This window comes from Astyanax mexicanus, chromosome 6 (genome assembly GCF_023375975.1).
Source record: "Astyanax mexicanus isolate ESR-SI-001 chromosome 6, AstMex3_surface, whole genome shotgun sequence".
NCBI classification, from domain to species: domain Eukaryota; kingdom Metazoa; phylum Chordata; class Actinopteri; order Characiformes; family Acestrorhamphidae; genus Astyanax; species Astyanax mexicanus.
In genome coordinates, this window is record NC_064413.1 from 33,552,322 (window position 1) to 33,574,310 (window position 21,989).

The 21,989-nt window shown below is 39.8% G+C and overlaps 1 protein-coding gene across 3 annotated transcripts; it reads right to left on the minus strand.

Moving 5' to 3' along the window:
* Positions 1-1,445: 1,445 nt before the first annotated feature.
* Positions 1,446-21,142, minus strand: eva1ba (eva-1 homolog Ba (C. elegans)). Of its 3 annotated transcripts, none has more exons than XM_007249631.4 (4): positions 20,792-21,141; positions 6,164-6,352; positions 4,034-4,126; positions 1,446-3,942 (listed from the first exon to the last, which is right to left on the minus strand). In XM_007249631.4, the coding sequence occupies exons 3-4, from the start codon at positions 4,098-4,100 to the stop codon at positions 3,512-3,514; spliced, it is 498 nt and encodes a 165-aa protein (XP_007249693.3). In that variant the 5' UTR covers positions 4,101-4,126; positions 6,164-6,352; positions 20,792-21,141; the 3' UTR covers positions 1,446-3,511. The 3 variants fall into 3 exon arrangements, with proteins under 3 accessions (XP_007249693.3, XP_007249692.3, XP_049336252.1); XM_007249630.4 differs by having other exon boundaries at positions 4,034-4,129; XM_049480295.1 differs by lacking the exon at positions 6,164-6,352 and having other exon boundaries at positions 20,792-21,142.
* Between the last annotated feature and the right edge of the window lie 847 nt (positions 21,143-21,989).

Consider the following 21,989-nt stretch of genomic DNA (forward strand, 5'->3'; position numbering starts at 1 on the left):
TAGAATTTGTCCCAGGACTCAAAAAAGTACATTTTTAATTGTCATGTTAATTAGTAAAGCATCACTACTTTTAATAATTAAAGAATTATAATCACAATAAATATATACACCTTGTTCTACACCCATTACCCATCTATCTCCACCCAATTTCCATGCATTTTCAGCTCCACTGAGCATATAGGCTCAATAATTACAGTCTTTGTAGTGCCTGTTTTATTGTATATTTTGTCATTTTTTATCTCACTCTGTTTTGAAATTGTCAGGACTCCACAGGAACATTACAGAGCAGTTATTATTTGGGTGGTGTGACATTCTCAATGCTACAGTAACACACAGCAGTGCTGCTGGACTTTTTAAACACTGAGTTCACTCATTGTTCCCTCTTGTTAAATACTCCCAGCTAGCTGCTTCACCTAGTCAGAGACAGAAGTTTATCCGATGTTGGTCATCCTCTAGTCCTTCATCAGTGCTCACAGGATGCTGCCCACAGGAAGATTTGACTAGATATTTCTGGTCCTATCTGGTTCTGACCATTGAAGAACAGATTGAACAGAGGATAATTAAGGCATATTCATTAATTAACTGTTACATTCAGTGACATATCTAGGATCATAATAGTTCCAAGTGCAAACACATTGAATGGATCTTTGCTAAAATAATTAATGAAACCCATGATTTGGGTTTAAAATAGAAGTAAAGCCTTATCTTAACAGGAGAGGTGGATGGGTATCAGGGGTATATGGGTATACACTGGACGGGTTTTCTGATAGGTAATCAAATCTTTCATGTAGAGTCATGGCATGTAGAATACATTTTAATTGTGGGTTCAGCTTAGTGCAATACAGAAAAATCATCTGGTAAGCTGTCCATTGAGTGTAAAGAGCCTTCAGCAGAAACAGTGTGATGGGTTGTGGAGCATTTGACCTGAAATGAGGTCCGCTTCAGCCCAAGGACTGCATCTGGAGGACATGTGGCTCATTAAAACACACCAGCCTCTGACAATGCAATGGGAATTGACTATTTTTACCAACAACACAAAGTAGATGCAAGTTGTGGGAATTCAGCACACATGGTGTTTAAATTGTATTACACATACAATTAATGATAATGATACCTCCATTTGCCTTGAGGGGGTCACATTTTTCCCACACTCCCACCCCCAGCTCTCAAATTCATTATCATCTGCAAGAACTGCAAACTATTTAAAGTAAAAAACAAAGTACTTAGTCATCGAAGTAAAAGCTGACGGCCATTAATTGCATTTGGAAAGGCTGCCAGAGACTGCTGCCAAGAAATGTAGAGTCATTAGCATATCTCTATCACCTCTTTTGACAAGTTTACAGCAGTAGAGAAACTACTAGTGAAGAAAAGAACTAAATCACTACACATATTTAACGATGACAATGTTGTCTAATGGTCACAATTGAAAGCAAGCAACTAAGGCCTGAAAAAACAGATAAAAACTTTACTTTGCAGCAGTCAAAGTACAGTCAGATAGAGAGTGAAGTGGGGTATTGTTCCAACAGAACACAAGATACAGTAGCACTCCAGTGAGACAGTCCTGAAAGAAAACATTTTAAAACAATTTGTCAAAGTCAAAATTCCATTTTTCAGCTCTTATTCTTACTTACAAACTAACACATTTTTTCTACTGTTTTTTTTTTTTTTCACAGAAAGCAGATACACACAGAACGGTCCATAAGTAACTGAACAAAGACAGTCTTTGTTATTTGTTTTCTGTACTCCAGCATGATAGTAATGAAGCTACTGATGAAATATGTCAGCTTTAAGTTGAATATCTATCTGCACATCTAAATTAAATTACCCCTATTGGAAATATCCATCCTTTATAGCCTCATCTCATCATTTGTAATTTGTTAAAAATTCATAGACCCATATATATCTCCAGACAAGCCATATCTTATTAATGATATTCCTTCAGGGCTGTAATGTAGTTGTTTTAAGTTCTGCTTGTCTCAGGTGGCCTTTTATCTGTAGTATGTTTCACTCATCATTAAATGATATGTTAATTTACCATGTTACAAGCCTAACTTATTTATTCAGATTTTTTTTTGCTCAGATCAGATTTGGCTATTGTGACTGTTTAACATTCATAAACGTAAGTGAACTGTATCTGTCTGCAATGTAAATGAATCTGCCCCTGACATGGCATGTACGAATATCACTGCTGTTGCTGTGCAGAATTCTGATTCTACACCAGAATCCTACTTCCCTTATTCACAATTCTGTTGTTTGTTGTACAGGAAATCTTAATATTGACAGTTACTGCTAAACAGAATAAACAGGAATCACAAGCATAATCTGTTGTGCCCATACTGTGCACAAGAAAGGGAGTTGGATTCTGGCAGGGAGTCAGAATTCGCCACAACACTGATGATGGCTGATGACGATAGCTTTAAGCATCCAGGCATTAAATCTAATCTGATGGTTGCATTCATGTCACATTTCCGCAAACGGGATATGTGTTTGATCTAGGAAAACATATACAAGTGATTCAAATCTGATCTTCTTAAAAGGAAAACCTAATATTAGGTTATTCTGAAACAGAAACACAGGAATCACAAGCGTAATCTGTTGTGCTCATACTGCTGCATGTGACGCACATACACACAAAGAACACCAGATTTTGTCAGAGAGTCCAAATTTTGCAAAACACTGCTGCAGACAGATATAAGTGCATGTGTACAGGCAAAAAGATGCATACAATTCAATCTGACCATACCATTCATATTCATGTCACATGACCACAAATTAGATGAGTATTCAGACATGTCCAGACAACCTCCAAAACAAATCAGACGTGTGTTACAGTCAATTTAGTCTGGTAATGTGAATGCAAACTTGTCTTGGAGGTATGAAGTGACTGGAACACAAGAGATGAATCATATACTGTCATACTACTATCATACTATATTTCTTCATATGGCTGTTCTGTGATATAGCACTTTGACACAAAGAGAATAGCTAAAGAAACAATCTGAACATTACAAAAAATATATCAAAATGTAAAAAAATGTACAAATTCAGAAAAGATGGAATAATAGGAAAGTGCAAATGACTGAGCACAGTCAATGGAATCATGTAGAAATAACAAACATTAACAGTACAGTACAGTCAACCCAACCCTCAAGCCTGAAGGAGGCAGGAGGAGTGTGCTCTGTGCTTTTTCATATTGCTGCAAAAACAGCAATTATTTCAGTAATTTCTACAACTGACCCCAACTCCAATCATTTAATCATTTCCCCTACAATCCCCCGACATATGTGCAGTCTCAATGTAACATATAGCACCAGATTACTCTCCTGTGCCGTAATTGTGTGCAGACCACAGCTGGGCTTGTGGCCAGGGCACTGGAGTTACATTGGTCCAAGCTTTAAGATAAAAAGTGTGCCTACTGAAAGGGGTTTTATACCATAGTCCTTCATAGTCTTGTGCTTTTGTCTCAAACCATCTGATTATGGCTTAAGACGATATCCAATAATACTGAACGCTAATAATAATGCACCCTCCCGATAGTGCCGGTCCCTGTGCCCAGTATGTCAGGCTGTCCATTCCTCCAGATCTCCCTGATGATCCTCTCTCTCTCCTCCAGCCTCTGCGCTCGCTCCAGCTCCTCCGCTGAAGTGAACACGTTCACGTTCCCGTCTGATGTGCTGTGGTGGTTGCTCATGGTGATCTCTGTTGTGATGGGAGGGATAGGAACCTCCACATCCCCCGCATCTTGCTCGTCCTCCTCCTCCTCATCGCTCTCTTCATCCTCCTCATCCTCGCTAAAGTCCTTCAGCTGTTTTTTCTCCGGTGTGGAGGGGGCCGTCTTGGTCCGAGGTTTGCATGAGATCCGAATGACCAGCAGGCATAAAGTGAGCACCAGGCCGAAGCACACGCCGATCACAAAGTACAGGCCAAAGCTCTCTGGGTTAGCTGGAAAACGTAAAATGCATACATATAACTGACTGTGGCATCTTATCTGTGAATGATTTTTATAAAACATTAAGATTTTTTAAGTATTCACCTTTTATATGAGCATAAGCAGCAATGCTGTTGCTCAAAAGGTCCATCTCTTTCCTTTTCACGTCCATATTGGCTTTATCTTGAGTTTTCACAACTGCTGGATTATAAAAAAAGATGTAGTTTTATTTACATTGTAGTGCAGAAACCATCTTTAGTTAATTTATTTATAATTTTAGAAATAAAATAATCCACTTTTAATAGTGCCGCATAGTATTGTCTATTGCACCTTTCATGCATTAAAATGTAGTTAAATGTGCTGTTAGAAACACTGCAACTGAAAAATAAACCAGGAGAAGTACAGGAAATAACAGAAAAGTAGAGTATAAGGATGGAAATACTAATATAATGACATTACACTGTGGAAAATGGATTGATAAATAAATAAACTTATAAATAGATAAATAGATAGGACAGATACATCATTTTAATAATTATAATTATTTGCTCTTTACTGTGTACTTATGCACATTGTATAAGTATATATAACTATTATTAAATATTATTTTTCTGTATGTTGCAGTGATTATTGTATATACTAAGTCACTTTCTGCATGTCACACATGGCAGCCTAGAACTCACCCTTTTGTCCTTCCTTTCAAATTCAGCTTCTAATTTGTCACGGTTAAATGAAGGCCAAAAGAACCACATAACATTTTCAGCCATGTTCACGCTCCATACACCTCCCCATATGTTTAAGGGTGTGGAAACGGGAGATTAGCCAGTTGGACACAAAAGTGACTCTGTGTCACATCTGACTGTGTCTCTCACTGCACAGTTTTACAGAGCAGTCGACACATGGGAGCCTGTCTTCTAAACGATCATGGGGTCACATTTGCCAGTAGCCAATAAATGCCTTTCCATTACAGAGCTTTATGAATGGTGACTGGTGTCTAGCAGACAAATGCTTGTTTACTGGCAGACAAATGCTTGTTTGCTGGATGAGTCTTTATCTTCAGGGCAAAGTCAGATGGCTCATCCACAGTGACATTTCCCCTGAAGGCATTGTTTTGCATCCATTGTTTTATTAATTTACCAGGTCCAGACAATGACTCAGTTTCCATCTTACTTCCATCCAACTCCAATAGGAATTCTCAAGTTTCCTGCTCGAGAAACACATGGCCACACCCTCTTTTACAGTATGAGTGGGTCAGAGTTTGGAGATGTGTTTTCTTAATGCAGTCAACACGTCTCCATTCCTTTTCCAGATGCATGATGCTAGGGAGGATGCGTCACAGGAAAATGCAGCAGCCTCGGGTCATGTGCTTTTGCTGGCAGGGCCTTTGATAGGGGGATATTAAGGACTCAACTTGCTGGGCCTCACCATACTTCCTGTCCCCCCACCCCCGCAATCTATCAGCGTCATGTAGTGCTTCCTGCTGACTTTGGCCTTTCCCAACCTACTCACTATTGTTCTCAATGTACATGACATCATTGCTGTGTGTGGCAGAGAGGCAATGGAGAGAATATATCTCTGAAATCTTGATATAATACTTAATAAATATTTGCTGTTGTGGTAATCATCTACATCATTCACTACCCAAGCAAGGAAATGAAGCTCAAGAAGGGCAAATAATAATAATATTAATAAAATATTATTGACTTATCGTACATTGTATTGTTGATGTCCAAAGAAAAACAGGTAACCCCATAATAAAGGTGATTTTAAATAAAGTCAGTATAAAATCACCAAATTTTAGAGCATTTCTATTGCACAGAGCAGCTACAGGGTATAAACAATGAACAATGAAAACTGAAAAACAAATGGACATAACCTCAATCATTTACTGACCTCAATATTGTCCAATATGTTTTTCTTAGCCAGGGTAATCTATTACCGCAGATAAAAGGTATGCCAACTTTTTAATTTATTTATGTTCTCCAAATTTAAATATATATAAAAAATAATTTATTACGGTTTCTATGTACGCATATGGTTATTAATTAAAAGTTTACAGCCCCTTTACTGCATTATTATTAATATTATTTTATTATATTATCATTATATAGTTGCATAAAATTATATTACAACGCAAATAATTTTTGCTATTTTGACAGGCCTACATATGCACAATGATATCAGTAGGTTTGTGTCTGTTATTATCACAGATCAAAATGAAATATCATATTTTACCATTAAAAAAGAATTCATCAGACTCTGCTCATGATGCACTCTGCTAGGTTTCGTTGAACTTGGCCTTTCACACTGTCTGGACTTGGCCCTCTAGCCTTCGACTGGCTCAGTCCTGTGGCTGGTCAAAGATAAGAGCAAACATGTGCACACAGATGTCAGACCACGTCACGTCCAGATCCGGAGAGGCATCTGCAATGCAAACAAATGACAGGCACAGTGTTGGAGCTGTACACACAGGAGGTCAGGATAAGGCTGAGTAAACTAATGCTGGTGATTCAGACTGAGCTGCTTTTAGCCTTAACCAGATTTTATTTAATTAGAATTAGAATAAGAATTTCATACAGATGTCTGAGTGCATTTAAAAGACCCCAGATAATAGTATTATTTAAAAAATAGATAAAAAATGAAATGGAATCTTCAAAAATAGTTCTATACAGATAGCAGAAATCTGGCTGGAATCTTAAATCATAGCTGTTCTCTGAAGAATGTGCCACAGTGGGAATTCAGGGCCTGTGTGGGAGCTGCCAGCATTAGTTGGTTTAGCAGAGCCCTTTCGCTGCTGTGTGCAGATTTAGATATTGCTGACTCCTGTCAGGCTCTTTGCTCCAGTTCGCTGTGTGGAAGCCTGAGTCAGAGGTCACCACTGCAGCACTTTTCCCCTGTAAGTCCTTGACATCGCATGTAGAACTGGGGGTATGAGATGTTAAGGGAAGTACTAAAAAAATAGGATTCAACTACCTTCCATTTTAAATTTATATGCTTTTGATTATCTGTAACATCTTAACCAGTAACATCAGCAAAACCTGTCATGAAAGTATAGGACATAAAAACAAGATGCTTCTTTTTAATCTGCAATATGCAACATGCAATATTTGTACATACAGACAAAAAACAAAAGACACAAAAGGCCTGTTTTGAAATAGGCCTGTGTTTCTCTATTGCCACAAGTATTAAGGCATTTATAAATAGTAGCATATTCAACTCAGTTAGGTAGCCCTGCCCAATCATACTGCAGTTCTTATGAGTGTTTTAACCCACAGCTTTTTTAAATGAGCCAGACCACAGGACAGCCAATCAGAACACAGCTTGGCTTGTAAGGGATAAAAAGAGGACAAAAATGGTTGTCTAACATCATAAGTGGGCCTATAAAAATTGTAATAAAAACATAACTAGGCCATTTAACAAATGTTGTTACTTTTTTGTTTAGAATTTCCTGTATATTAGTCATGGAATCGCTGTTTTTTTTACATTAAGTATAAAAAAATAAACAACTAAACAATCTATTCATTTTTATATTTTGACCGCTATGGGGCAGGAATTAAGCTTAGTCTAGGACTGCACAGCATTTTAAAGGGAAATTTTCCATTGAAAGAAAATTGAAGTTTACAACTAGGCTTAATCCCTGTCTGGAAATTCATAAAGATATACGGTATGTGTTTAGCATATAAAATACTTATCATCATACAGGGGTTAAGATTCTGTATACTAAATACACTGTGATAAAACATCTGAGACAATTTAAATATGTCATACTTGCATCAGAACAGTGGGTTCTGCAGACAGAGTGCAGCACAGTTATCTAGTGGCCTGGTTTAAACTAAATGAAACACTGTCTGACCCTAATCATAACTTGTATTCATTAAAAATCAACAGTGTGCCTTTGAGAACTGAGAGTATTATTTTAAAAATAAAATATAGCAATACTTTGATATTTAATATTTTCTCAAATATCTTCTTAATTTCTTTGTACAAAGCATAGACCATTTTATTCTTGCTGTCAGTAGCAAAAACATGTAGCAATGAATAGATTTTTTGAACAGTGATATTAAGCAAGTTCACTTGCTTGTATTTTAAAAAAAATCTATCTGACCTTTACAACCATTTACCCAAAGTACATGTGCCCCTCCTTCAATCCCTGTTTCCATTAGTATACCTCAGTAACCTCAGCAGAGCTCATTCTACACTGCTAGCCCTATTATTTTAGGCAATATTGATTTGCCTGATCCTGGGCAGTGCCCAGACAGTAATAAATGAAAGACAATAGAAGTTTAAGACTTTTTTTTCTCCCTTGGGAGGAAATTATTAACAGACCTCCTGCTGTCCAACCTTCAGCTCTGTGACTCGGGTAAAGTTGTGCATTTTTCTGGATATGACCTCATTTTGTTTTCCACAGCAGATGTTGCCACAAGCTTTGACAAAAGCTGGAGGATGTATGCACATTCTGCTGCTCTGGTTTGGTTTGGTTTGTGCTGCAGGCCTACCATGTTAAATGACTTTGTGCAGACAGCCATGCAGTACACGCTTGTGTTCATTCAGGGGAGTTGACTGAGCCCTGCATGTTGAGGCTGCATGTTTGACACACAAACTAAGTTTGAAATGGGTCTTAATAAACTTAAAAATAAACTTAAATCACTAATATGTATTTTACTTTCTGTACTAACTCATACAAGGATGTGTCATCAAATATTAATATATTAAGTTGTTCTTTAAATTGTCTGTTCCAGAAACGAAAACCTGTTCCAGTCACGCTGCCTTTTTCCAGTCTTATTTCCACGCCCCAGGCTGGCAGGTATGGAACACAACAATAGACAAACACAGCAAGCTGCAGCCTTGGCATCCTTTTAGAATGTTCCATGACCAAAGTAGGAGTGAAATGTGAGGAAATACTGGCAATGCATTCAATACATACAGAAATCTTGGAGCCCAAAGGGTGTCTTGCCCCTTGTGCTTTAAGGTAAACTGGCAGCCTGCATAAGCATTGCCCCTTCAGAACATGTAATTTCTTTTACATGAATATAGTTTAAAGAGTCAACATGCAGAAACCTTCAGCCATTCTATTTTAGTTTGACCAGTAAAGACAAGAGCACTGTCACTATTTTCTGCCAAAACAAACCCCACATCAGTCTGGGAAAATGCTAATCGCTATTTTGGATGTGGGGATGTTTGTTTAGCATTTGAAAGCAGGAACAGCAGGGGAAGTTCATGGCCTGTCATATCAGGTGATATTTCTGTTCCTGCCCACAATAAGAAGACCACAATAGCATTTCCTTCCCCCGGATTTACTTCTGTATGACGCTAAGAATAAGCTAAGTGCATCCCCCATTACATTTCCCTTTTCTTCACTCTTCTTTAGATGGTGGGATACTCAGTTGCTTATTAAGTTGTCCGTTCCCATATGGAAGTTAAGTAGATGATTTGTTAGCCATGAAGAGTGAGTGAAGCCAGGCCTTAAAGAAAGCCTCCCTCCTGAAAACCACAGGACAGTAGCTTCAGCACAAGGGACAAATCATTCATAAACAATTTGACCACATAATTCTCTTAACAGGGAGTTTTGCAACACATAACGGCTCTGGATGAGTGCTTTTTTTTTTCAGTGAGTTAGGAGTAAAAAAAACATAATCTCCCCAGCTTTCTGCATTTTAGGCACAGAGTGCCAGCCTAGAGAAGCTTATGCCTAATAGACCTACCTAGAATTTCACCATGTAAATTCACTACTGTCTTCACTTTGTGATCAATACTTCATGCATTTTTGTAACAGGAACTGGTAGCTGATCTTAAATTGAACAAAATAAATGTTTGAACAAAATAAATCTTATGCACCAGAACCACCAGTTAGTCTTGAGATAAACTTGATGTTAATTCCTCCACAATATTTAAAACCTAAAAAAAATTCTCTTCCCTTTATAGAATATCAAATGGGTCCAGTTATTAGTCATTGATTCCACTCTGATTTGTTGACGTCACCAAAAAGTAGACTATGAGGAGATATGAAAGATGGAGGATGTGAAATGAGTGAGAAGCAGTGCTAAAGAAACTGCATGCATTACGACACACTGATGAAATAAACATGATTTAAGTAATGATTAAAAAATGTTAGGGGCTATAGTGCTGAAAGCCAAGGCCAGGCAACACCCTTCTGCTTTTAACAATGTGCTTCTGTACACATGATGGCTGCCTCAAGTATTCTGCATTCATTTTGTGTATCAGTTATGTGCATCTTGAGATATTAATAAGATCAGTAGCATTTCTGTGATGGAAGGTTTTGAAGCAATGCAACCAGCATCTGTATGATGTTTTCTTTGTCACTGTGGCATGAGGAAGACTACAGTGAAAGCTGGGCAAACTCTGTAGACAAGGACACTACACAACAACTGTGATTCGTTTGGAACATAGATACAGGCGTAGGCAAATGGAACCACAAAACCTATGCAAGCTCCTAAGATTGCGAAAGGTAGGAGCGCCGAGTGGTTCAGCAGTCTATGGCCCTGCCTTTATGAGCGGGAGGTTGCAGGTTCGAACCCCAGCTCATCAGCTCATTGGCTCTGCTCCCTCTGGGTGGGTAGATGGCGCTCTCTCCCCACATCACTCCTAGGGGGATGTCCGCAGCACAGGGCGTCTGTGAGCTGATGTATCGGAACCGAGCCGCAGTGCTGTCCTCCAAGCGCGCTGGCTGCTCGGTAATGCTGCATCAGCAGCAGCTCGAAAAGAAGCAGTGGCTGACTTCACATGTATCAGAGGAAGCATGTGTTAGTCTTCACCCTCGTGGTGTGTTGGGGCATTACTAGTAATGGGGGAGTCCTAACAAGTGGGTTGGGTAATTGGCTGTGTAAATTGGGGAGAAAATGGGAAAAAATTTGAAATAAGAAAAAAGATTACGAAAGGTGTATTTGGCTTCATGCAACCCTCGTGCATTACATGCAAAAATGTAACACAGCTGGTTGTCTATGCTGACGCATTTCCAAACAGCAGGTACATTTACAGCAAGTACATTTCTAGCCTTAGCACCTGTGGACACATGCCTCAAATGTCATCAACACAGTTTAAAAAGACTTTTTGGACCTTCCAAATAAATACTTTTAAGTAAAGTTTATCGAATTACTATATTTTGGCTTCAGAAATCTTGTATTTTTTTCCTATAACTGCCTCTTCTCATCCAAAACATATGACAGAAATGCTGACAGCACAGAAAGTACGCCAGCATGCAGTCTCTGATGCCTCACACGAGCCAGTCAGGATCACCTGAACACCAACCGAGTCCAGAATCACTGTGGTTGAAAGGAATGTGGCGGCTTAATGGTAGTTCAAGCTTTCCCCTTGAAACCACAGAGGTGCAGAGGGTTACTTTCCACCAGATAAACTCAGACACATTTCTGGAGCAGAAACACAGACTGCCTTGCCTGCAAAAGCATTTAGCCTCCACAGCAGAGGCATACACTGGACAATTTTCATTTGAGCTCTTTTACAGCCCTGGACCTTGTAAGGGCATTTCAAAGAGAAGGGTCTTTCTTTCTTACTGCTCCACACAGGAGAGCTCACCATCACAGTGCAGCGAGTGCATTCACTTGTTCCCCTGGCGTGAGCTCTGCTAGTGGCTCTTTTGTAAGGGTGATATTTCACTTGGACCCGAGTCAGACATGTGGCTTCTATCAGATCCTTGACCCTACACACAAGGTGGAGCTGACCATGGAGCTGCATGCCAGCTGGATGAACAGACACTTAACTGCTACTACTGCACAATCCCAGTCCCATTCTTTTTGTACATTTCTTAATAATTAAGTAAAGTGTGGTTTTACTCATGTTTTTTTTATTATTGCTGCTTTAAGCTAATTTCTATTTACATTATTAAAAACATTAAGATGTAACCTAATCTAGATATGAATCTGCTTAATATCCACATATTACAGTACTGCTGTTATAATAAATCTGTTTTAATCTATTAAATCTGTTGTTGAGACAGCATCTTTATAGTAAATAAAAAAGTATAGTGTACAGTGATAAATACTGAACACTATATGAAAATACATTATAAAATTAATACATGTGAATGGTGGACAATACATGCAGTAATTAAAAGATAGATACAGTGTACTGTGTGTTTAAATGAGGGTGTAAAAAATTCTCACTAACAACGTTTCTCCGTCTTCTAAGCACTGCTTTTAACTAGTAATTTGAATATGGATAGGATACATGATGAAACACACTGCTCTATATTTCAAAATTCTAAAATATGCATCTCATTTAAATAATGGTCAGACAAATCTCTCTCCCCTGCTGCTCCATTACGCTCTCATTTCCAAAATCCTGTACATCCCACTGCTGACTGTTTCCATGGATATTATTCGGGAGTAGGGTTGAACAACATGACAATATAATATGTATTATATTGTGATCAATTTAGTTATTGACACACACAATGTACATTACTATATATTGTGTTTATTTATTTACCCTTTATTCATATTGAAGTTTATTCCTAGAAAAAATATATTAAAACTATGTAAAAACCTATTAAAACAGTTACTTTGCTAATTTCACCATAGCCTTAAACTTTTCAACAGTATAATATTTAAAACTTAAGTTTATTTTATAGGTCATTCCAGGCAAAAGGAGCAGAAAACCTAAAATCTGTATTTCTCAATTCAGTTTGAACTTTTGGGAACAACAAATCAATACACACAAATAAAACAAAATCTTCAACAGAATGTGATTTCCAAATAAATGTTAGAATCAATGCTTAAAGAACACTGACCAACTGAAAGTTTCATTACAAATAGTGTTATTACACTTATTTAACTGGATGAACTGCAAACAATTAGCGCAAAAAACACTGCAGTATGTATGTGAATATATTTGAATATCTTATCTTGGAGCTACGAACTGCCAGTTCGAATCCTGGGTTGTGCTGCTTGCCAACAGCAAGACCAAGTCCATGAGAGCACAAATGGATTTCCAAATTGGTAAAAGAATGAGACTAAATGAAAACATAACCTATATAAAAAAAGTCTTTAAATATTGTGAATAAACATTTTTACCATATTGCCCAGCCATACTAGGAAGTGAAACAGAAATCTCTTTGTGACACTGTGATGTAAATGCAGCGTAAGGTCCACTTGGCAGTTATCATCCACTGGGAGGTGGTACTAGTAGCAGCAGCAGTGTTGTGGCTATAGAAGATGATGGTTAAGATAATGCCTGAGTCATGGAGTTAAAGGTTAATATGGGCCAGGTGTGTGTTTGGTGGGAGACTAAGCCCTTGTGCTTTTCTATGTTCATCCTGAAGAGAAACATTATCCCATGAGGCCTGTGTGCCTAATCACCATGTGCCTCATCATCAATCCAGCGTCTTCTGTCCTATCCACCCACGAGTGCTCTAGGACCATAATCCCGTCCAAATTCATGAGAACACCCAAGAACTCCACCCACTTCTCTTTCCATGGGGATTGCTAAAGATATCAAGTCATCCGTCACAGTTCACTATACTATTGAAGTCTTGGACTGCCTTCAAATTCCACAGCTTTTACAGCCCTATGGAGACTTCTTATCCAAATATGACCTGGAGCGATGTAAGCTTTTCCATCAACTACATAAATATTGTCTTCTGCACTTTTTATGCATTTCACACACGGTGCTAACGGCTAACAGCATTAACAAGGTTACTTCCAAAGGCTGTGCAAGGTCTTCCACAGATGTACAGCTCAGGACTGCAAGGACAAGGTAACCTCCAGGTGATCCCTGCTCTGAAGCTCTATAGATAGACCATGATCTCACCCACAGGCCAACCTGAGCCAGTGGGCCTCCACAGACCACCAGTAACATACTGGATCTATTATGCAGAACTTCATATTACTGTACTATGCAGAAACATGTGGTCTGCCTTCCCCACGGGTGGGTGGGTGAGTGGGTGGGTATCATTAACTCGGCTCTGTCAATGGAGAAATGCATACACAGTGCATAGCTCAGATTGTAGCAATCTAGATACACACACTCCTACTGGAAAGGGATAGAGAAGGGCTTAAGGAAGAATGTATGGGACGTGTCAAAAAGCACAGACTCCTTCAGTCTCCGAAACTTCCCTCAGGGGAGGAGGAGGAGGGGTCAGGGCCAAAGGTCCCAGTAAATCAATCAAGCATTGATAAAGCAGACCCAAGGAGTGGTATTCTTGTCTTTTCCTTCCTTAGGGCAACTTGTAGAGTTGGAGTCAGAACATATGGTGTCAAACAAAACTGTTTAGCTGCCAGGAGTCTGTGCTGGTGTCACCATTAGTCTGTCAGATCACAGGGAGAGCTCATTGCTTTTAATAAACGGTGGTTTATGGTTTGTATATCATCAAAAAATAATTGCACCAAGAAGAAAGTGTAAGATTACAATGCTGTTCAAAAGGATAATAAAGGTTACTGAAAACAAGAAATGATTATTATCTCAGCATGGAGTTGTAGAGGTTCCTAATTGTGTCTAGAGATAATCCAACCCTTTCAGCTCAAATATTAATGCAGGTTTTGCAGTAGGGGTGATAGGGTGTTGATAGCATGTCAGATAGGATCCCATAAGTCAAGTCAAGTCAAGTCAAGTAGTTTTATTGTCAATACTGCATATGTACAGGACATACAGAGAATTGAAATTACGTTACTCTCCTTCCCAATTTTACAGCAAGTACAGATAATAGATATAATAAAGGAGAATGGGAGACACTATGTGTACAATACAGCAGGGACACAAATAGACATACATGAGCAGTGTTGGGACTAACGCCGTTACTTTTTTTCAGTAATGAGTAATCTAACTAATTATTCTGACTGTAACTATAACGCCGTTACCATTTCCGACACCCCGTTACTGCTCGTTACTTTAGCCGCTCTATGAACTTTTTTTTTTTTAACTTCGCTTTGCCCTCGTTAACCCCTCCTTCGGTGAACTTGAGCTTCTGGCCGCTGTGCCTGTGGTTTGGCGTGGAGAAGTGAGGCACAATTGTGACGATTTGCGTGCTCTAATCAATTCAGTGATTGCCGTGGACAGCCCAAGTTCCGAATTAAGGACGTTAAGGCCTTTTTAGCTGCTCCGGTTTTTGTGGTGCTGCTGCTTTCTATTTTAGAGCTTAGATTCTCTGCCCGAATCCCACCTGACCTGAGGACCGACCCGAAATCGGGCTCCTATTTTTATTTTATATAAAGCTCTGGTGTGATAATCACAATGTTGCTAAGTAACCAATTATTATTGTTCACTAAAGCTAACGAAATAGTGAAAACTGAAAGTGAAAAACATTTGTGTTAACTGAATCTAATAAAACGGTAATTAAAAGGAAAAAAACATAACTATCTCGAACTGTATTTTGTGTTTATAAAACTAACTAAAACGAACTGAAATTACTGATAGAATACCCTCATTTTCATGTTTAATTTATTTATAAGCGCTGTTGTACAGCGGGCGGTGTTGTGCCGAGTGCGCTGCACCTCGTGGTCCGTTAGTTCTTGTGTAAAGCGCTCGCGCTAGCCGCAAAATACAACAGAAAACACTGAGAAACTGCAGAACTATGTATGGGATTACAATATGAGCGCCAGGCAGATGAAAGAGAAACAGGAGATACAGTATGTGAGAACATTTACCTGTGAGTAGCTCACACCAAAACACGCAAATCTCTTTCTTTCTCTTTTTCTCTCTCTCTCTCTCACGTTTATTAGATTGATCTCTCTGATGAGATGTGTAAAAACTAATAGAAACTAGCAAGCCCAGTCTAAAAACAAATTAAAACAGAAAAAATTAAAACAAAATAAAATTAAACTATAATAAAAATGAAAAATGTAATCACGTAGCTCTGGGCGCACGTGAAACGCCTCCGCATTTGACTTGCAGCATTGTGTGTAGCTGTTCTTAAAAATAATTTTAATTAAATAATAGTTCTGTGCTTTTATGTTAGTGTTAATTAACATAATTCTGATTATATTTCGCTTGGCTTGGTTTGTTTAATTTCATCCCCAGATGCGTTTTTCCGTTTTTTTCAGTATTACAAGTTTTAGTAATTTTCTTTGGTTGTGTGTAGAATTTCGTTGTTTTTTTTTAATTCGTTAGATTATATTTTTGTCAACATTTTGGGTTTATTTTCGTTTGTTATTTTTCTAATAATAATAGTAAACACATAATTGATTTTTTTTTTTTGACGGGTGAATAATAAAAAGTAACGCAATAGTTACTTTTACTGGTAACGAGTTACTTTTATAGTGGAGTAACTCCGTTAGTAACTCAGTTACTTTTTTGGAGAAGTAACGAGTAACTATAACTAATTACTTTTTCAAAGTAACGTGCCCAACACTGTACATGAGACAAAAACAAGGTGCAGTGGTGTGGGGGAGGAATAGATATATAAATATAAGTAAATAAGTAAAAATAGATATATAATTATAATATAAAAGAGTGGGAGACACTATATGTTCAATACAGCAAGACACAATAAACATACGTAAGACAATAGTGCAATATTGATGGTGATTGAGATGGAATGACAGTAAAAATAGTAAATAACAGTAGTGCAAATACGGTATATGGTATATAGCTTAAGGCTGGTAAAGTGAATGGGTGCGTAAGTCCTTAAAGTTCACAGTTTAATTAAGTGGAATTAAAGTGTGTATGACAGTGCAAGTATATCAGTAGTGCAGGTGTTGTGTAGTGCAAGTCCGTTTGGAAGGGACCAGTACTTTGTGCATTGTAGTGCAGAGTTTCAGTACTTTATTAGTGGGGGGGGGGGGGGGGGGGGGGGGTCAGGATGCTGAGTGAATGTGTGCTGGGGGCAGGATTGGGATGGGGGGTAGAGCAGGAAGAGAGTTCAGCATCCTCACAGCCTGATGGATGGGGCTGTCTCACAGTCTGCTGGTCTTCGCCCCGAGACTCCGCAGTCTCCTCCCTGATGGCAGCAGGATGAAGAAGCTGTGTAGTGGGTGAGAGGGATCTCCTGCCAGACGGAGGGCTTTCCGTGTGAGGCGGGAGCTGTACAAGTCCTGAAGGGAGGGGAGAGAGGTGCCAACGATCTTCTCAGCTGCTTTCACGATGCGCTGGAGGGTCCTGCGGCAGGATGCTGTGCAGGCCCCGTACCACACGGTGAAACAGCTGGTCAGGATGCTCTCGATGGCCCCTCTGTAGAAGGTGGTCATGATGGGGGTGGGGGCTCCAGCTCTTCTCAGCTTGTGGAGAAAGTAGAGACGCTGGTTTGCCTTCCTGGCCAGTGACGCTGAGTTGGTGCTCCAGGAGAGGTCCTCTGTGACGTGCACACCCAGGAACTTGGTGCTGCTCACCCTCTCCACAGCAGTTCCGTTGATGAACAGAGGGGTATGCAGTGTGTGAGTTCTCCTGAAGTCCACAACAATCTCCTTGGTCTTCTCTGTGTTCAGAGAGAGATTGTTGTGTTTGCACCAGGAGGCCAGGCGGCTCACCTCGCTCCTGTAGTGTGACTCATCGTTGTTGCTGATGAGACCCACCACCGTCGTGTCATCCGCAAACTTGACGAAGAGGTTGGAGGTGTGTGCTGGTGTGCAATCGTGGGTCAGCAGAGTGAACAGAAGGGGGCTCAGCACACATCCTTGGGGAGCCCCTGTGTTCAGTGTGGTGATGCTGGATGTGCAGCTGCCAACCCGCACTGCCTGTGGTCTTCCAGTCAGGAAGTCTAACAGCCAGTTGCACAGTGAAGTGCTCAGCCTCAGACTGTCCAGTTTGTGTATGAGCTGTTGGGGGACGATTGTGTTGAATGCTGAGCTGAAGTCAACAAACAGCATTCTGACGTAGGTGTTCTTCTTGTCTAGGTGTGTGAGGGCTGAGTGGAGAACAGTGGAGATGGCATCATCGGTCGAGCGATTTGACCGATAAGCAAACTGGTAGGGGTCCAGGGAGGGGGGGAGCAAAGACTTGATGTGATGCATGACTAGTCGTTCGAAGCACTTCATGAGGATGGGGGTGAGTGCAACTGGACGATATTCATTGAAACAGCATGGCGATGCCTTCTTTGGGACAGGGATGATGGTGGTGGCTTTGAAGCATGTGGGAACCACCGCCTGACTCAGAGAGGTGTTATAAATGTCAGTATAAACCTGGTCCAATATGTTGTTTCCCCTGGTTGGAAAGTCCAGAAAACACACTCTTTGGGTCTGCATGGTTGAAATCTCCAGCCAGAATGAGAAAAGCATCTGGGTGTGCTGTCTGCTGTTTACTGATGTACTGGTACAGTTCATTCAGTGCTTCACTCCTCACGCTGTTGTTGGAGGTCAGAGGGATGTAAACAGCAGCAATCAGCACGGCGGAGAAATCTCTCGGTAGATAGAACGGACGGCATTTGATAATCATCAGTTCCACTACCGGTGAGCAGTGTTTACAGACCACAACAACGTTCCGACACTAAGCATCGCTGATGTAAACACAGAGCCCGCCGCCGCGGCTCTTACCTCCGTCAGCTAGCGCGCGGTCCGCCCGATAGCATGTTAGCCGCTCCAGCTGAACGGCGTGGTCCGGGACGCTGTTGTTGAGCCAGGTTTCGGTGAAAACATAAACACAACAGTCTCTCACGGTCTTCTGAGTTGACTGAAGTAAGCGGATGTAATCCAGTTTATTGTCCAGAGAGCGTACATTGGCCAAAAGTACGGTGGGGATAGCTGGCTTGTGTGGGCTAGCCGCTAGCCTCGCTCGGATACCCCCACGCTTACCCCGTTTCTGCCTCCTCGCCTGCGGCGCTTCCATTGTGGGCGAGCTGCAGCGGTGGGGGTCGGTGGGGGTGCGGGTGTCCGGAGCACGCCGCAGACTCGCAGTTCTTCTCGGAGTCCACGGTTTAACTCCAAAAGTGAGTTTCTGCCGACTCCAAGCAGAAACTCACGGCTGTAGGTGCGTTTCAGGACGTGAACGCACGACAGAGACGTACAAAAACACTGCGACTTACGAGACAAAAAACACGAAAACGCTGTTGCCTCGGGGGGGAGAGAAGCCGCAGCGTGTGCACGCGCCGCCATCTTGGATCATTGACATTATCGGTGAGTGAACGAGCATGGTCCTTTTTGAATAGCTCACTGGAGTGTGCTTACAGAAAATGTAATGCCACTTATTGCAGAATAGTATTGCAGTCCAACACTTCCTACTGGGTGCAACTACTTTTTAGATGATGAGTCTACATACCAGCAAGTTGGGTGCTGGTTGGCAATGTTTTCACAAGCAGTTGAACAAGAAGGATTGACCTCTGGCCCACCTAAATCCACAGAGAATGTTAACTACCAGCAGCGAATACAGATAAGGTAGATGCAGTGGATGACACTGGCGTAGGGGTTAGGAGAAGGGTACTTTCAAGGAATAAGACAGGCCATAAGTCAGCCATCGCAAAACAAAAAGCAGATGCAGAGCTTATCGTGTCTTCTATCGAGCAATTAATCAGACCAGCATAGCATGTCAAAACAAACATGGCCATGATGAAAAAGCTTGTATTCGGCTTGGAGTTCATATAGACTTTGTATACTGAAGGCCATAGGCAACCCCTATAAACCCCTATAAAGTAAGGGATGCATACTTCTAAAGCATGAAGCCTTCACCTTGCTCTACAGATCACATTACCTTGGTACTGACTCTTTAATAGTTTATCTTTAAATAATTCTAGACAAGCCAGGACTTTATGGACTATATGGTGACTTCAATATCATGATTTATTATGATTTTACTTTTATACTGATTAATGAGCAATGGACACAATTTAACTATTGTAAAAGCTGCTCAAAATGACTCAATATGGATGGATGATATGACTTTAACCAACATCATGATCCGTTCAACTTTTTCCCTCGAAAGCGGTTGTTATCCAAAATAAATAAATAAATTAATAAATAAAAAAACATGCTATTTCCAAACTGCTCAATATGGCTAGAAGTAAAGACTTTAAATCAATACCACAAATTGTACCATGGTAATAATTTAATACAAATAACAATACAGACGTAATTTTTTTGGGTAAAAATATGACTCTATATGGCTGAGTGATATGACTTCAAATCAATATCCCTATTAAACATTTTACCTTGATAATGATTAATTAGCAACTATATTAATTAAAAAAACATCAAATTTGCTTTGGAACAAGATGCTTGATTTGTTCACTTGGCTCCAATGTAGCTCTCCTTCATTTTATTATGGAAGTAAAATATATACTCTTCCAGTAATGTGTGGAAATAAGTTTTTTATACATACTATATATTATAAGTTTACATTTTCTATGGGAATGAGACATGAACACAGTGGGCAAAGTATCAACAGAATAAAAAAAAAAACAATGTAATGGTATGAAGATATGATCATGAGTAACTCAGTTAGAGCTTCTGAATGACGTATCTGCGGTTTATCAATATTTGATTAATTACCCAACCCAAAGCATAGGGATAGCTACTGTGCAGATGCAAGCATGTTCTTGGCTCTGGGTTAGTAGGTAAAATGTACAGCAGAGTTTTCTTACAATGTGTTTGTGTTGTGAATCAGTAATAACAACAAAGTTAAAAAATATATACTGTAAAACATGCCTTATCTGAACACCATGCAGCTTGCTTATATACATACCTTGCTAAACATATTGCATATATCATATAAATTATAATAATAAATTAACTAAAGTAGATTAATGTGACCACAGATTTTAACACGTGATGTTCTTAACCAGGTCAATAGATATGCTTAGGACAAAAACATGCTAAACATCATTATCGCACTAACAACTTGACTTAATCTGTGCATATTTACCAACAGAGTCAATGGAGTCTTTGACTGATTGAACTATTTATGCAATGCAACATGCATCCAAAGCCAGTTTTAAACTAGAGCACACAGGAATACAGGATTTCTACTCACCACAAAGCAATGTCCGAGTTCTACTCATAGAACATTCTTGAGAAAGTTTCTAAAGTCCAGATCAGATTCTACACAAGTACCCTTTAACTCCAGTAGAGCAGAGGAGCAGAGTTTCTGTAGTTTCTGTAAGCAGCCACTCTTAGGAGATGCAATACTAGATGAACACACACACAGTCCACCACGTTCTTCTCAGCACTGTGCAGTGACCCTAACCAAAAGAGTTTCTACTTCAAGAGTCCATGCAGGAAAGAGGTGGTAACTCCCACTAGCAGCTCCAGCGCAACACACAGAGCTCTCTACTCCCAAACCCTGCCTTACAAACGGCAGGAAGAGTTGTCGCTCAGCCCTCTCACTGTGGCGGCGAACGGGAGAGGGGGGAAAAAAGAGGAACAGCCTAAAATGGGCAGGGTTTGGGAAGAGGGGGAAAGGAAAGAGGGAGGGGAGGGGAGTCTTTCCCGTGTTGTTAAGGAAACAGTCAGGAAAAGTCAGACCGAGACCAATTAACTAAGATTTTCCACACTGAATAAAACATGACAGTAAAAGGAAAAGAAAGAGCCACTGACTGAAAGCTTGACTAAAATGGGTGTGTTCACTTTGAAAGGTAATGTGGACTCTCAAATAATAAAAAAAAAACACAGACAGTTCCTTTGTTGTTTGTTAGAGCTAGAACTGACATCTATACGAAAATGCCAAAATCCTTCAGTTAGTGCAAGAGCAAGTAAAATATAGGAATAACAATGAAAATAAAGGGCTTTAAAAAAAAAAAAAACATGGTCTCTGAAACCACCATACAAACCATATGAAGATATAAAAGAGTTGAAATAATAATATTTTCAATAGCAAAGCAAATACCAATAAATAAACTAACATACACTGTAATGCCAAAAGTCATGGGACAGGCACTTTTAACATGTTCCATGACCTAAGCCATGTCCCATGGCCTCTTGCACTAAATGCAGATGTGACTTCTGTCCATGTGTCTGTTTGCACGAACAAATCTACTCACAGGCAGCCTTCTATGAAATATACCCAGTACAAAGAACACTGTGGATTGAGGTACATTAAATGAAATTAAATGTGCCCTTTATCTAGCTCACCTCACTCGACTCCAATAATTCATGTTGCTTTGTCATCAGCATGCTGACCAGTATATACATTCCCAAGACGTCCCCCAATGGTAACACTTTATAACCAGTTG

Excerpts from the sequence above, each read along its gene's own strand:
- eva1ba (XM_049480295.1), bottom strand. The coding sequence starts at position 20,819 with ATGAGTAGAACTCGGACATTGCTTTGTG. Across the intron at positions 4,127-20,791 it reads AACTCGGACATTGCTTTGTG|TTGTGAAAACTCAAGATAAA; the intron begins GTGAGTAGAAAT and ends ATAATCCAGCAG. Across the intron at positions 3,943-4,033 it reads TGCTTATGCTCATATAAAAG|CTAACCCAGAGAGCTTTGGC; the intron begins GTGAATACTTAA and ends TACGTTTTCCAG.